At 45.4% G+C, this 17,171-nt stretch overlaps 1 protein-coding gene across 3 annotated transcripts in view; it reads left to right on the top strand.

Moving 5' to 3' along the window:
- plekhn1 (pleckstrin homology domain containing, family N member 1) overlaps window positions 1–17,171 on the top strand; it is a 55,500-nt gene that overhangs the window by 9,095 nt on the left and 29,234 nt on the right. For all 3 annotated transcript variants that reach the window (XR_010016071.1, XM_063033056.1, XM_063033055.1), the window contains exons 3-8: window positions 1,783–1,884; window positions 3,736–3,882; window positions 6,177–6,257; window positions 7,448–7,535; window positions 11,337–11,476; window positions 15,280–15,429. Coding sequence is in view for 2 of the 3 variants with exons in the window: in XM_063033056.1 (XP_062889126.1) it covers window positions 1,783–1,884; window positions 3,736–3,882; window positions 6,177–6,257; window positions 7,448–7,535; window positions 11,337–11,476; window positions 15,280–15,429 (708 nt within the window). In the remaining variant the exon portion in view is untranslated. The remainder of the gene's footprint in view (window positions 1–1,782; window positions 1,885–3,735; window positions 3,883–6,176; window positions 6,258–7,447; window positions 7,536–11,336; window positions 11,477–15,279; window positions 15,430–17,171) is intronic.

The following is a 17,171-nucleotide window of genomic DNA, read 5'->3' as shown; positions in this document are numbered from 1 at the left end:
AGCGACCTTCAGGTCACTAGACCGGTGCCTTAACCACTTGGCCACGCGCCAACAATTCCAGATATAACTTCTAGTTCGTCAGTTCACAATGAATGAATTGGACTGATCACGAGGTCAGTGATTTGGTAACGCAGAGTTGAGGAGGAACTCGAATGGTTTAGCACGTCCTGATGGGGACTTGCCTCAGACATCTGCACTCAGGGTCGAGCCATCTGAGACTTCAGTGACAAGTAACACAATGTTCCCCTTTCTAATACAGCAACCAGCTGAATCAGAGTCAGAATCAGGTTTATTACCACTGAACCAGTCTGGTCATTCTCCTCTGACCTCTCTCATTGCCCACAGAACTGCTACTCACCGAATGGTTTTTCTTTTCCACCATTCTCTGTAAACTTAGCAGGGGTTCCCAACCTGGGGTCCATGGGTTTGATCCATGGCAGAAAAACGGTTGGGAAGCTGCTGTAGAGATGGTTATGCATGAAAATCCCAGGGGATCAGCAGTTTCTGAGGTACTCAAACCACCCCATCTGACGCCAATAATCATTCCACCGTCAAAGTCACTTAAATCAGATTTCTTCCCCATTCTGATGTTTGGTCTGAACAACAACTGAACTTCCTGATCATGTCTGATTAGAAATTTGCATTAATAAGCAGGTATACAGGTATATCTAATAATGCTGCTACTGATTGTATATTTGGGTGGGGTTCACATTGATTTAGAACTGAAATTAAGACACTACCTTGGCTAACACTCTATTCTCATACATACCAGACACACCTGGACTTCATTTCCTTAAGGAGTTTGTTAATGTGCATTCAGTCCCTCTCTATCCAAGGGAAGACACTGGGCTTGCTATTTGTCAAGTTAATTGACGAATGCCAGCAGCAGATTTTCCAATAACTTTATTAAAGGTGGCAGCTTAAAGCTTTCTTGAGTTGTTGCAAATAAGCTGGCTGATTCCAGTATTAAATTTGTGTCTGTAGTTGTGGCCGTGGTTAACATATTCCTCTCATTGCAGCATGGTAGTGTAGCGTTTGGCGTAACACTCTTAAAGCTTAGAGTTCAGAGTTCAGTTCCGCTGCCATCTTTAAGGAGCTTGTACGTTCTCCCGGTGAACTGTGTGGGTTTCCTCCGAGTGCTCCGGTTTCCTCCCGCAATCCAAAGATGTACTGGTTAGTAGGTTAATTGGTCACTTGAAATAGTACTGTGATTAGGCTCGGGTTAAATAGGTGGGTGGGCAGTGAGGCTCTTGGGGCCGGAAGGACCCGTTCCACACTGTATCTCTAAATAAAATAATTATGTGATTAAGAGAACAGTTGAAGAGACTGGATGGACAAATTTTGCTTACTCAACTAAAGATGAAAATGGATTGAAGATTAAATTTATTTGTCACATGTACATTGAAACACACGGTGAAATGCATCATTTTGCATCAACAACCAACCCAGTCTGAGGCCATTTTGAGAACAGCCCACAAGCGTTGCCATGCCCCTGGCACCAACGTAGGATAACCACGACTTACCAGCCCTAAACCTGTATGAAGTGTGACTGTGGGAGGAAACCGGAGCACCCGGAGGAAACCCATGCGGTCACGAGGAGAACGTACAAACTCCTAGCAGATAGCATCACGAGGAGAACGTACTGAATCCTTACAGTGATCAGCGTGAGCTGAAGCTGGGTCTCTGACGCTGCCCCGTTTACTTCCTGTTTAATCACCAGGATTATTATCATTGACCAATCACTGTCAATTAATCAATCAATAATTTGATTAATCTCTACAGGAGCAAACTGAAGGATCGCGCAGAGATGGTGTTCGAAACAGTGGGCCATTTATTAAAAATGGATGCGTACCGGGAGAGCGGTCAAAGACGACGATGAATTTGGTACAGCACTTACATTCTCAGTTGCTGAGATTACTGGTAAAGCTACGTATAGACAACAGATTGGTGGTGACAGGAAGGGTTAATTAAATAACAGATTAGATCTGGATTAGTTTGTTCGTCATGTGCTGTGTCGCACAACGTGGATGATCCTGGTCTTTCCTTAACCCTGATTGTTCTTGGCAGATTTTTCTACAGAAGTGGTTTGCCATTGCCTTTTTCTGGGCAGTGTCTCTCCAAGACAGGTGAACCCCCCAGCCATTATCAGAGATTGCCCGCCTGGGGTCAGTGGTCACATAACCAGCACTTGTGATCTGCACCGGCTGCTCGTACAACCATCCACCAGCTGCTCCCGTGGCTTCTCGTGACCCTGATCGGGGGGGCTAAGCAGGTGCTACACCTTGCCCGAGGGTCTCCTGCAAACTAGCGGAGGGAAAGAGTATCTTACACCTCCTTTGGTCGAGGTGAATGCCCCCCCACCCCCCGCCATTCAAAGATCCTGATTAAAAAGCAAAATGATTATCCGCAGGTCTAACAGCAAATCCAATTTTCTATTACAATGATGGGTGCACACTATAACGTGATTAGTGAAGTTCCTGATACTTGGATGCCATCAATGCTGCATTCCTTGTCTCTAGTTTTGTCTGTGGCTCCCTGTTACCACATTAGCACAATCCATACCAATATTTACTAGTTATTAGCCCTCATTTTTCTTTCCTCTACAACAATCACTAACTGCATGGTCAATCATGAACCTTTGACATGAATGCTCTGACTCCCTCCACACCAGGAGTGTTGTGGACGAAGGGCCCAAAACACTGTTGAGGACCCCTACCACCCATCCCAGTAGCTGACCTACTACCGTCGGGAAGGAGGTACAGGAGCATCAGGACTAGGACTGCCAGACTGGGTAACAGCTTCTTCCCTCAGTCCGTGAGGCTAATGAGTACCCTGCCACCACTGAGGGCTCGTCACCAGCACAGCAAGCTGTTTATTGTTTAGCTATTTGTCTTTTTTTTAGTTATTTAGTGATACAGCATGGAGTAGGCCCTTCTGGCCCTTCCAGCCACATTCCCTCAGCAAGCCCACATCCCCGATTAACCCTAACCTTATCATGAAACAATTTACAGTGACATTAATCTACCCAGCGTGTCTTTGGACTGTGGGAGGAAACCGGAGCATCCGGGGGAAAACCCAAGCATTTCACGGGGAAGATGTACATAGACTCCTTACAGAATGGCAATGGAATTGAACTTTGAACTTCGAAGCGTCCCAAGCTGGAATAGCATCACGCTAACCACGACAGTACCATGTCTTCCTGTTCTGTGCAGTGCATGCACTTTGAATTATATTTTATTAAATTATTTGCCCTTTGAGAGGACCACAACCTTATCGTAGGGTTTGGCGGCTTGCCAAGTGACCAGGAGAGCTACATTGGTTGGAGTCAGGGCCTTGTGCTGTGGCTCTTGGTAGGGTCACCCATGCCAAACAGGTCAAAGGGTAAAGGCCAGGATAAGAATGTGCCACCAGTCCTCCAGGTTTGGGGTTTATCTCAGGGCTAACAACCTTGAACGGTCAAACAAAAATGTTAGAAAAATAGCAATGAGGAATCCTTCTATATCTATGTTCGAGTGTATGTGCAGACAGAGATGGAGATCTCCATTGCTGCCCTGAACGCCAGTGCGTAGCAGGCAGTTAAAGAGAAACTTATTTGTGGTGATATTTTGCCTTATGTGCTGTGTGTGATATATGTTTTGTGGGTGTACCGCAGTCCGGAGGAATGTTGTTTGGTTATATATATGTACAGTCAGACGACAATAAACTTAAACTTGATGGCCCTTTATTTTCAATTAGGTTACAGAGCAAAATGATCGTTCTGATATAGAAGGCACACTGTTCCTCAATCCCATCAAGGAATGGGATCAAAGTGGGATGGAGCTGGAAGATTTAGGGGAAATAATCCATTGCTCCAAGGTCAAGATCAATTGGCACTCCTGCAAGGTAAGGAAGTCTTCACCCATTCGGAGTATGGATGCTTCCAATTCACCAATGAGGAATTCTGTCAAAGGAACCTTATTACCAATGGGAAACTGGCTTGGGAGAGATAATCAAATTGAAACACTGGATCCTGGGCTTGTCATTGTAGGATTTGGACTCAGTAAATATGTAAATAAATAATACTATTTACATGAGTTGTAGAGACCTTGAAGTTGAGTATATAAGTTGAAGAGTGGGTCCTTAGGTTGTGGAATCCATTCAGTCTTGAGGTGAGTGAAGGTTCAGGAGCCTGATGGTTGAAGGGTAATTACTGTTCCTGAACCTGGTGATTTGGGACCAGAGGCTCCTGTACCTCCTGTACCTCCTTCCTGATGGCAGCACAGAGAAGAGAGCATGGCCTGGGTGGTGGGGGTCCTTCACGATAGATGCTGCTTTCTTGCACCTTTCGATGGGGAGGGTTTTTCCTGTGAGGGACTTGGCAGCATCCATCACTTTTCTTGGGTGTTGGTGTTTCTATACCAGGCCGTGTGCAATCAGTCAGGATACTCTCCACTGTGCATCTGTAGTCAAAGTTTGAGGTGACTTGCCAAACCTGCACAAGCTTCTAAGAAAGTAGAAGTGCTGTTGTGCCTGCTTTGTGATGACAGTTTTATTTATTGATTAATTGATTGAGATACAGTATGGAATAGGCCTTTACGGCCCTTTGAACCACGCTGCCCGGAAACCTCCGATTTAGCCCTATCCTGATCACAGGACAATTTTCAATGACCAAATCACCCACTAACTTGTACGTCTTTGGTCTGTGGGAGGAAACCGGAGCACCTGGAGAAAACTTTCGGGGTCACATGGAAATTAGCTCCTCTCTTCTTGGGGTTGGAAGAACGTTGCTTTAATTCTTTCAGTTGCTGAGTGATAAAGATCCCAGCGCCAGCTAAATTTTCTTCTTTCATTCATCTAATCACAAGACACAAGGGCTGGTCATCATGGTCGCGGACCTGGCAAGATTCGAGAGATTGTAAGTTGGGAGGATGGTTAGTGAATCTAGAATCGGCAAATAAGCACAGACTATATGAGGGCCAGATTCCAACAGAAATACTTATTAGACCCCAAACTCATGGATAACCAGGTTGGGACATGATGGGTAAAGTTTTTCTCCTCTTGAATCGGGTCAGACCCTTGTACTCATAGCCTCCTTCCTTTGACATCATCATCATCTTCACTATGTGCCGTATCATATGACATGGGCGATCATGGTCTCGTGACTATGATTGTTCTTGGCAATTTGTTGTACAGAAGTGGTTTGCCATTGCCTTCTTCTGGGCAGTACCTTTACAAGATGGGTGACCCCAGCCATTATTAATACTCTTTGCATAGCTAGGGCTTATGATATTCACCAGCTGTGCATACGACCATCCACCACCTGCTCCCCTGGCTTCACGTGACCCTGATCAGTTGCCACATCTTGCCGAAGAGTGACCCACAATCTAGGGGCAGGAAAAGGTGTCTTACACCTCCTTTGGCAGAGACGTATCTCCACCCCAATGCTCTGAATCTTGAGTAACACACTCAAAATGCTCGAAGAACTCAACAGGTCGGGCAGCGTCTATGGAGCACAATAAGCATCAACATTTTGGGCTGGGACCCTTCATAAGACAGACAAACTCTGAGGAGTATTGATAATGGCTGGGGTCACCCAGCTCGCAAAGACACTGCCCAGAAAAAGGCAATGGCAAACCACTTCTGTAGAAAAAATTGCTAAGAACAGTCATGGTCATGGTACTATGCTGGGCTCTGTCATATGACACTGCACATAACGATGACGATGATGGCTCGATTTACATCATCTGTAGAATCTCTTGTGTTTCTACACATGCATAAGGCTGGAGGAACTCAGCAAGTCGGGCAGAATCTGTGCAAGGAAATAGACAGTTGGCATTTCAGGTGAATGCCCTTCACCTGGGCTTCAGCTAATTCATTTTCTCTGACTGTACATCACTATCCATTGATGCTGCCTGACCTGCTGAGTTCCTCCAGTATCTTTTGTGTGTTGCTATGGGCTTATAGCATCTGCAGAATCTTTTGCATTTGTAGAAAGGTTTACATAGAACTTGCGTTTTGGCTTAAAGTGTAGAATTTCATGGTCTGCTGAATTTTGAGAAACACAATCTGTCACTTTCAAACAGAAGTAGGTATAACCCCAATCTCCTGTGTCCAGCTTAGTGCAATGATACTTGTTTGTAGAACATGTTCCAATGTGATTTCTGTTTGAACCTTCCCATCTGGCTGTTTCCTAACAGGAAGTAACTGACAGATGTCTGGTACTCTTCCAAAACCACTTGGTGATTCTCTCAGATGACTTCCATGGTTTCACTTACCAGGTATGTCTTGCTTAAACACAGCATCTAGTAGTATTAGAAATATTTATTATTCATTCATGAGTACAGGCATTTCAGAAAAAAACAAGCCCATTTAGCAGAAGTTTGGAAAAGTATGAGCTATATCTAGTTCTAGGGTGGGACTAGAACTAGAAGTCATGGTTAAGGATGAAAGGTGAAATATTTAAGGGGAATCTGAGGGGGGTCTTCTTCACTCAGAGAAATGCGAGTAAGGAACAGGCTGCCAGCAGAAGTGGTAGATGCGGGTTTGATTGCAACACCTTAAGAGAAGTTTGGACAGGTAGAAAATGCATCTAGTTCTAGAGTGAGACTCTAAGTATCAACTTGATTAACAGAGGAGAGGTCAAGGATGTTGCTGGGACTTGAGGAACTGAGTTCGAGGGAAAGGCTGGATGGGTTTGGACTTTATTCCCTTGAGCGTAGGAGAATGACGGGAGATTTGTACAAAATTATGAGGGTATAGACCAGGTAAATGTAAGCAGGGTTTTTCCACTGAGGTTTGGTGAGACTACAACTAGAGGTCATGGGTTAAAGGTGAAACATGTTTAAGGGGAAAATGAGGGGGAATTTCTTCACTCAGGGCAGTGAGAGTGTGGAACGAGCTGCCAGTGGAAGTGGTAGATGTGGGTTCGATTTCAACATGTAAGAGAAGTTTGAAAAGTATATGGATGCGAGGAGTATAAAGGGCAGTCCAGGTTCAGGTGGAAAGGTCCAAGCAGAATAACAGTTTGGCATGGACTAGATGGGCCAAAGGGCCTGTTTCTGTGCCCTAGTGCTCTATCACTCTATGACTGTACATTTTGCCTAGACCTGTCAACCCATACCCAGACCATAGCCCTCCATACCCCTCCCATCCATGTACTTATCCAAACTTCTCTGAAATGCTGGAATCAAACCGCTTTGATAGGGCTTCTTTTGCTGTTGTTGTTTGGTTGCTCGTTACGTTCTTCGTTGTTCTGCCGAGCACGGTGGGCATGCTATATTGGTGCCAGAGCGAGCAGCGACACTTGCACATCCTCATGGATGCAGACAATGCAATTCATTGTATGTTTTGATGGACAGGTGACAAATAAGTCTGAATCGGAATCGGTCGGTGACAAAGCCCTGAGTTATGATTTGAATCAATCATAAATAGAATAAAAAAATTAACACGTAACTCTCTTTCTGTAAAGGGCACACTGCCTTTAGCAGGGATTTCCGTGCACGATGTGAATGGAGCTAGCGACGGTTCTGGGCAGAGCCATATGTTTCAAATCACAGGTAAGTGCCAATGTGTAAATGATCCAGTGAAAGAGGAATTCTTTGTTGTCTCTGACAGTCAAAATTCCTTTAATACCGAGGGGAAGGTCGCAATTAACAGAGATGTTTCTGCTTATTGAGTGATTTTGGTTTCTCACTAAATTTTAGTTCAATTTGTTCACAAATGATTTGTTTTTTCTCTATATTTCTGAAGAATTAACATCTCTGTGGCAAGTTCCATGCCATAGATTGTCAGAAGTGGTCTTCTTTGTGCCACATCTGCTGTAGCACTCGTAGGTCTCTCCCCTGTTAATCAAGGAGATACTTAGAGTGCTACAACAGAGAAACAAATCGTGGTTAGTCATAGTCATAGTCATAGTCGTACTTTATTGATCCCGGGGGAAATTGGTTTTCGTTACAGTTGCACCATAAATAATAAATAGTAATAAAACCATAAATAGTTAAATAGTAATATGTAAATTATGTCAGGAAATAAGTCCAGGACCAGACTATTGCCTCAGGGTGTCTGACCCTCCAAGGGAGGAGTTGTAAAGTTTGATGGCCACAGGCAGAAATGACTTCCTATGACGCTCTGTGCTGCATCTCGGTGGAATGAGTCTCTGGCTGAATGTACTCCTGTGCCCAACCAGCACATTATGTAGTGGATGGGGGACATTGTCCAAGATGGCATGCAACTTGGACAGCATCCTCTTTTCAGACACCACCGTCAGAGAGTCCAGTTCCATCCCCACAACATCACTGGCCTTACGAATGAGTTTGTTGAATCTGTTGGTGTCTGCTACCCTCAGCCTGCTGCCCCAGCACACAACAGCAAACATGATAGCAGTGGCCACCACAGACTCGTAGAACATCCTCAGCATCGTCCAGCAGATGTTAAAGGACCTCAGTCTCCTCAGGAAATAGAGACGGCTCTGACCCTTCTTGTGGACAGCCTCAGTGTTCTTTGACCAGTCCAGTTTATTGTCAATTCGTATCGCCAGGTATTTGTAATCCTCCACCATGTCCACACTGACCCCCTGGATGGAAACAGGGGTCACCGGTACCTTAGCTCTCCTAATACTGATTAGGATACCGATTCAGACTCCGATTCCAATTCCAATTCTGACTCTGATTTGGATTCGGACTTGGATAAAGATTCGGGTTTGGATCTGGATTCAGTTTCATTCATTTATCGTGGACAGTGAAGTGCGCTGTTTGCGTTAACAACAGTTGGATCCTGGTGAAGATCCAGAGGTTCTTCAGAAGTCAAGAAAGAGGCATAAAATTTGTTGCTTACAATCATTTTATTAATTGTTCCAAGAATACACAAAGAAGGGGAGTGAAGAGAACAAAGAAAAGGCAAAGGGATTGGCATTGTGTTCATCTCAAACTCAGACTGGAGATAACAGCATTCCAGTGACAATGATTAACCTGTTACATAGCCAGATTCAAGTGGTGTGACATCTGCTGCAGAAAACCTGAGAAGCTTCTAGAAAGAGACAGAAGCAACTAACTATACTGTGATTTCTGGAAAACTCGCTGAACGATTACATGTATACAGGTGACTGTGTAAAAATACAAGCAAACATAGGCAAGTTATACTTTATACTTTATTGTCGCCAAACAATTGATACTAGAGCATACAATCATCACAGCGATATTTGATTCTGCTCTTCGTGCTCCTTGGAGTACAAATCGATAGTAAATATTAAAAATTTAAATTATAAATCATAAATAGAAAGTTGAAAAGGGAAAGTAAGGTAGTGCAAAAAAACCGAGAGGCAGGTCTGGATATTTGGAGGGTAAATTATGATCGATTAAACCTTGCTCCGGCACCTTCCACCAACGGCATCGAGGGAGAGAGAGATTGCTCAGCTGAAAGGACCTTCTCTCGGGGGCAGTGAGCGAGAGGGGGAGACGGACCGCCACACAGAGACACCCTCCTCCCAGTAGCAGTGAGCGAGAGGTGGGTAGACATTGCTAAACACTTGCTCGCCCTCTGCACCAGCCTTGATGAATTTGATCTTCCTTGGTGCTTTAATTGGTGAGATTAGTGAAAGACAAGAGTTGATCGTGGGCTCGCGCCCCATCCCCTGGGTTCCTGGCCTCTATGCCACACACCTTGGTCACAGCCTTGTGGTACTCCCAGTGACAGTAGAGCATCAGATCGCCTGATCGGATCGAAATTACAATGCCAGAATGTAGATTACAGGCTCAACTGTAGCAGAAGCACATCGGAAATAAGAAGTGGATGTAAAGGAAGTGAAAGGGATTGCTCCATGACCCGTCTTGAGGATGTCACCTTTAGTAACGTCTGCTGGCACCATCTTCTCCCAGCAACACAATGGCAAGATCTCATTTGTACGTTTCTCTGGTTTGTCTTCTGAAAAGCATAGACTTCATCACAGTCTCTGTCCAGTAACTTGGATTTGTCTCAGGCCTGTATATATAAGAAAAAAGTCTCAAAGTGCTTCACAGTTGTATTATGACTGTGTGTCATAGCATTTTACACACAGTGGCCACTTTATTAGCTACCTCCTGTACCTAATAAAGAGGCCACTTGAATATGTTCATGGTCTTCTGCTGCTGTAGCCCAGCCACTTCAAGATTCAACATGTTGTGCATTCAGAGATGCTCTTCTGCACATCACTGTTGTAACGTGTGGTTATTTGAGCTACTGTCGCCTTCCTGTCAGCTTGAACTACTTTGGCCATTCTCCTCTGCCCTCTCTCATTAACAAGGGGTTTTTGCCCACAGAAGTGCTGCTCACTGGATGTTTTTGTTTTTTTCCACCATCTTCTGTGAACTCTAGAGACTGTTGTGCATGAAAATCCCAGTAGATCAGCAGCTTCTGAGATACTCAAACCACCCCATCTGGCACCAATAATCATTCCATGGTCAAAGTCACCTAGGTCACATATCTTCCCCATTCTGGTGTTTGGTCTGAACAACAACTGAACCTCTTGACCATGTCTGTATGCTTTTATGCATTGAGTTGCTCTCACACGATTGGCTGATTAGATATTTGCATTAGAGCAGGTGTACAGGTGTACCTAATAAAGTGGCCACTGAGTGTATGTTGTAAGGCAGGTAGAGCATGCTCACAGGGTGTATTATGAGTTCTGTGGAGTGGTGTGGAGGGTGAAAAATTAGGGATGAAGTGTCTTATGATTGTGGTTCATTGACCTCTGCCATAAACCTTGGAATATTGCTCAGAAGTAGAACAGTCGATGTTTTGGGTTGAGACTCTTCATTAGGACTTGAAAGGAAGGGGGAAGAAGCCAGAATAAGAGGGTGGGAAGAGAGGGGATGTGTACAAGTTGGCAGGTGATGGGTGAGACCAGGTGAGGAGGCAAGTGGGTGGTTGGGGGAGGGGGGATGAAGTAAGAGGTTGAGAGATGATATGTGGAAGAGTTAAAAGGCTGAAGAAAGAATCTGATAAGAGGAGAGTGGGCCATGTGAGAAAGGGAAGGAGGAGGGGCACCGGAGGGAGGTGAGGAGAAGAGGAGTAAGAGGGATATCAAAATGGGGAATGGGAAAAGAGAGAAGAGGGAGAGATTACTAAAGGTTAGAGAAATCGATACTCATGCCATCAGGCTGAATATGAGGTGTTTCTACTCTGACATGAGCTTGGCCTGATCATAGCAGTAGAGGAGGCCGTGGACTGACATGTCGGAAGGGAATGGGTAGCTAACAGGAAACCCCGCCTTTTGTGGAGCAAAGGTGTTTGATGAATTGCTCGCCCAGTCTACCCAAGTAGTGTGAATAAACGAGGTACAAACAACCCTGGTAACTGTCATCTTTCACTTCTTCCGGTTCCAGGTCCTTTGGTGCACCCTTTTACTGTCTACTGCTCAACAGAAGAGGAAGTGAAGGAGTGGCTTTATCACCTTGACAGACAGAGGGAGGAGAACAGCAAGGTTCCAGCAATATGTCGGGGACGATCATTGAGAACCAGTAATGTAAGTTATTCTCGGCTGCCATTTTTCTCATGCGTCAGGGGTGTTGTTATGCGGGATGGTTGTCGATCACTGTGAGTGAGAACGTGGGTGCATGTTGGAAGGGGAATGACTGATGAGGGGTATTCCTTGTGACCAATCAGCCATTCTAGTAAGTCTATCACTGCATTGCACTCTGGTGGCCATGAAGGTTAGGAAGAAGTGTGATTTCCGAAAACTCCCTTCTGGAAAGCACGACAGGGCTATTAAAACAAAAACGCCACGGCATCTTAAAGGTTTCTTCCCGAGGCAGTTAGCCTGATCAACCATTAGCCCTCGAAACCCCTTTGTCTTTGAACCCCCGTCACTGCTCTGCACTGTAAACACTGTAAACCACTTTTTACAATGCTGTTTACATTGTAAATACATGCTGGTATTTATATATTTATGCACATTTTATTCCATATTTGTACTTTAACTCTTAACTTCACTTTATTATAATTCTATATAAATATTGAATGTTGTTTTTGTTTCATGTGTAACCCTGGCCACCACACCACAGCAAATTCCTAATTCCAACGTATGCTCCATGGCCACTTTATTAGGTACACCCGTACACCTGCTTGTTAATGCAAATATCCAATCAGCCAATCACGTGGCAGCAACTCAATGCATAAAAGCATGCAGACATGGTCAAGAGGCTCAGTTGTTGTTCAGACCAAACATCAGAATGGGGAAGAAATGTGATCTAAGTGACTTTGATCATGGAATGATTGTTGGTGCCAGACGGGGTGGTTTGAGTATCTCAGAAGCTGCTGATCTCCTGGGATTTTCACATATAACAATCTCTAGAGTTTACAGAGAATGGTACGAAACACAATAAAACATCCAGTGAATGGCAGTTCTGTGGGCGAAATCACCTTGTTAATGAGAGAGGTCAGAGGGGAATGGCCAGAAGAGCATCTCTGGATGTACAACATATTGAACCTTGGAGTAGATGGGCTGAAGCAGCTGAAGACCACACCGGGTTCCACTCCTGGATCTAGTAAAGTGGCCACTGAGTGTAGAAGGCAAATCGGTGTAACACGCAGAGCAGGGACGTGGTGGCACAGCCGAGCAGCTAATCGAGTCACTGACCAGCAGCTCTGGAGTCGAGGGTTCAGTCCTGAGCTTGTGTGTTGTGTGCATGGGCCTACCTGATTTTCCCTTGGGCCTTCCTACGTCCTACAGACCAGGAACATGGGAGGAAACAGGAGCACCCGGAGGAAATCTGCACAGTAACAGGGAGAACGTACAAACTCCTTGCAGGCAGCAATGGGAATCGAACCCCCTGTAATAGGGCAATGCTAAACGCTGCTCTCCCTGATTGGCCAAGTTGGCCAACGTAAATTCTCCCTGGTGTATAGGTGGGGTTATGTTTATTCATTTATTATTTGTTAGAGATACTGCGCGGAATTGGCTGTTCCAGAACTTCGAGCCATGTCGCCCAGCAATCCCCGATTTTAACTCTAGCCTAATCATGGGGCAGTTTACAATGACCAATAGCCTACTAACCAGCACATCTCTGGACTGTGGTATGAAACTGGAGCACCCAGGGGAAATGCACACATTTCATGGGGAGGACGTACAGACTCCGTACAGAGGACACTGGGATTGAACTCTGAACTCCGACGCCCGAGCTGTAGTAGCGTCACGCTGACTGCTACACTGCTGAGGGTTGTGGAATCTGACGGGAGTTGATGGCAATGTGGGAGGAATAAAGCAAAATAGGATTAGTGACGGGGTGGCTGATTGTTGGCGTGGACTCGATGGGCTGAATGGCCTGTTTCTCTTCCTATGGCTCAAGGGGGAATGAGATCCTCTGCCTCTTGCAATGGCAAGAGTTCTGGTCTGAGGCAGGTTTGCCAGCTCACCTGTGAGCTTCCTTCAGCTGTGGTTCAGAGAGAGACTGGGGCTCTGGTGAAGCTACCCACAGCCGAGTACAATGGTGAAGGACATTACACTGCCATTTCAGATCGAGGCCTTTCTATTGACGAGTGCTGAAGATATTTTATTAATGACACCAACGTGTTACAATGCGCCAGGTGCAAAAGCCTTGAGGAACTTGAGCTTGGAGGAGAAAAGGGTCAAGTACGTTGAACCCGGAGGTGGAGCTGCCCTATAAATTGGGAAACCTGATCTCTGCCTGACCGGGGGCTTCTTCCTCACAAAGGACGTTTCCTATGGTAACCCGGCCTTCTCTCCCCTTCTCTTTGTGGCGATCTTAAGCACAATTCGAGGCTTTCACAGCTAGGGTTACCGATTTTTCCCTCAGCTTAAATGACTTGTCGGCTATTTGAGATGCGCAGGAATAGGCATGTGAGTGAAGGGTCTTCTATTGTTGCTGTCGGGTTTGTGAGCCGGAGAGGAAATGCATGAAGCAACCTCTTTACGCAGTCCCGATATGTCGAAGACTAGTCCTTTCCTGCAAACACGCCAAGCTTCTCAAAGTAATCATCTTGCTGGGATGCATCGTAGTATTTTGCTCGTTATCAAGCTGGGCACACACCTCGTTCCCATCCCTGACTCTATCACGGCACAGAAGTTAGAACACTGAATCCAGCATCCGGCCATTATAATTTGTTGTAGTCACTCCTGTGGGCTGTTTCTGAAGACTGTTAGTGTGAAGAGGAATAAATCAGGAAACTGAACCAGAGAGTAAAGGGAGAAAGGAAAAGAGAGAGAAGACTGACCTGCTGAGTTCCTCCAGCATTTTGTGCGCGTTGCTTGGATTTCCAGCAGATCTCCTCTTGTTTGTGATGAACTTAACCCATGCTTTGGAAGTGGGAGGGAACCAGAGCACCCAGAGGAAACCTGTGCGTTGTAGGGAAAACGTACGAGCCCCTCACAGCAGGGATTGAAGCCCGACTGCTGATCGCTCGCACTGTAATAATGTTATGCTCTCCGCTAAGCCACCATACGGCTGCTCAGGACCGCACCGCGTATGTTGAAATCTCACCTCATTCCGAACGGCTGCAATGTGCCACAGTCATTCTCAGTAAGAATGGTATGTAGATCTGCTGATTGTACAGATGACGGCACACAAGAGATTCTGTAGATGCTGAAAATCCAGAGCAACACACACAGAATACTGGAGGAACTCAGCAGGTCCTGTATGATGGATGTTGCCTTCTTGAGGCATCGCCGTTTGAAGGTGACCTCGATGCTGGGAGCGCTAGTGCCCATGATGGAGCTGACTGAGTTTACAACTCCCTGCAGCTTTTTCTGATCCTGTGCTGTGGCCCCTCCCTACCAGATGGTGATGCAACCAGTTAGAATGCCCTCCATGGTACATCTGTAGGCATTTGCTATCATCTATAGAGTAGAATTTGCTAGTAGAATTTGTGGGCATGTGGCCAAGTGGTCCATTGGACTAGCGACCTGAAGGTCGTGAGTTCGAGCCCCATCTGAGGCAATGTGTTGTGTCCTTGAGCAAGGCACTTAATCACACATTGCTCTGCGACAACACTGGTGCCAAGCTGTATGGGTCCTAATGCCCTTCCCTTGGACAACATTGGTATCGTGGAGAGGGGAGACTTGCAGCATGGGCAACTGCTGGTCTTCTATACAACCTTGCCCAGGCCTACGCCCTGGAGAGTGAAGACTTTCCAGGTGCAGATCCATGGTCTCGCAAGACTAACGGATGCCTTTACTTAGAATTTGCTAGAAATTTGTGGGGGTGGAGGGAGACAGAATTAATGTTTCAGGTTGACAAAATTTATTCCTGCTGTTTGTTTTTTGCTTTCTGACTTCCACTGATGAGCTAATCACAGGTTCTTTTCCCACAGTCCAACTCCCCTGGGCAACGCAACCACGATACGGACTTGAGGACGTTGGTACTGAGCCAGCCTCTCTATGGAGGGGAGAGGACAAGCATCAGTTCCCTGGGTAACATCCTCTGGATATCAGAGGCAAAGCTGCAACACTTGCCTTCTCAGGTACGGGGGTGTGCATTAATGAGATGATTGGGAGGGCAACGGTCTGGGTGTACTTAGCCAACTTGGTTTTCAATGTTGTAATTTACTATAAAGTTGCCATGAACTTCAGTAACAGGTCCTTTGGCCCAACTTGTCCTGCTGACCAAACTTCCTAACTAACCTTATCATGGTTTATAAAATTATGAGGGGCTTTGATAGTCAGAAACTTCCTTCCTTGGGTAGGGGAGTCCTGAATGAGAGAACTTAGGGCTTCGGTGAGATGAGAAAGGTTTAAAGAAGGGTACATTTTTCATGCTGATGTTTGAATATCAGAACATAGAACAGTACAGCGCACTACGAGCCTTGAGGCCTATGTTGTTGTGCCAACCGATATAAATCTACTTCACGATCAGTCTGTCCCTTCCCAGGATGGTGACTATTTGCAGCGAGTTTCCGGAGGGAGTGCCAGCAGCAGAAATGATTACAATGTCTAAGAGAGATTTGCACAGGCACAGGGATAGAAATGGTATAGAGGGTTACGGGCCTAATGTGGAGAAATAGGATTAGTGTAGTTAGGCGTCACAGTTGGCATGGATGGCAAGGCTTGAGTCTGTGGTTCTATAATCCTATCTGTTGTGTATATAATATTTAAGTAATATTTGAGTAATCTTGTGTATATATATATATTGGTTGATTAAACATTCTTGTTTGTTTAAATAATTCATTACAAGTTATATGTAAAAATACGTGAATTGTCTACATCATGACGCTACCACATGATACGTGCGCGCCTCGAAGTTAGAAGTAAACACGAAGTTAGACGCACACTTCAGACACTCACAGGTCTTCCTTTGAATTAATGTCTTTGTTTTGAGCACTGTTCGTGACAAGGAAGGCTGCAGGCATGGGGGTGGCCTGTCTTTGAGCGTGAGTGGGTGGGAGGGTGAAAAGGGGTTTGTTCTGCTATTGTTGTTGTTTATGTTGTTCTGCTGAACATTGCGGGCACGCTGTGTTGGCATCGGAATGTGTGGCAGCACTTGCAGGCTGCCCCCAGCACATCCTTGGGTTGTGTTGGTTGTTCACGAAAATGACACATTTCACCGTCTAGTTCCTTGTACACATGATAAGTAAATGAATCTTAATCAGAGTCTAAAAGTGCTTTAATTGGCACTCATACAGTTGGCAATAATACCATTCCTTAATTGGCACTGTTTTTATTAGCTCAGCCTGCTTGAGAGTGGAGTACGAAGAGTAACAGGCCAGACTTCCAAAATGTTGCCAGGATACACGCTGATGAATTCATATTAACACTGGACACACCTTGGATACACACTGATTGGATACACAAGCCACTTTGCAATGAGACCATTTTACTCAGAGATAAGCAAGTTAATGATTTACGTACATGTTGTGTAAAGGTTTATGTCTAGGTTTCTGGCCACCACATTATCAGAAGGATGTGGAAGCTTTAGAGAGGGTGCAGAGATTTGCCAGGATGCTGCCTGGACTAGAGAGCATGTCGAGTGAGGACATGTCGAGTGAGCTAGGACTTTTCTCCTCGCAGCGAAGGAGGATGAGAGGAGACTCGATAGAGGTGTACAAGATGATTAGAGGCATTGATAGAGTGGACAATCAGTGATTTTTTCCCAGACGGAAATGGCTAATCGAGGGGTCATAATGTTAAATTGGGTAGAGCAGTTGTTAATTTCTTGCAGAATCACGGGCAGAGCAGTTGCCACACCAAGACGTTGTGCATCTGGATA

Source organism: Mobula hypostoma, chromosome 25 (assembly GCF_963921235.1).
Source record: "Mobula hypostoma chromosome 25, sMobHyp1.1, whole genome shotgun sequence".
In the NCBI taxonomy this organism is placed as follows: Eukaryota; Metazoa; Chordata; class Chondrichthyes; order Myliobatiformes; family Myliobatidae; genus Mobula; species Mobula hypostoma.
Note: the sequence above shows the minus strand (reverse complement) of the source record. Positions and strands in the feature narration are given on the sequence as shown.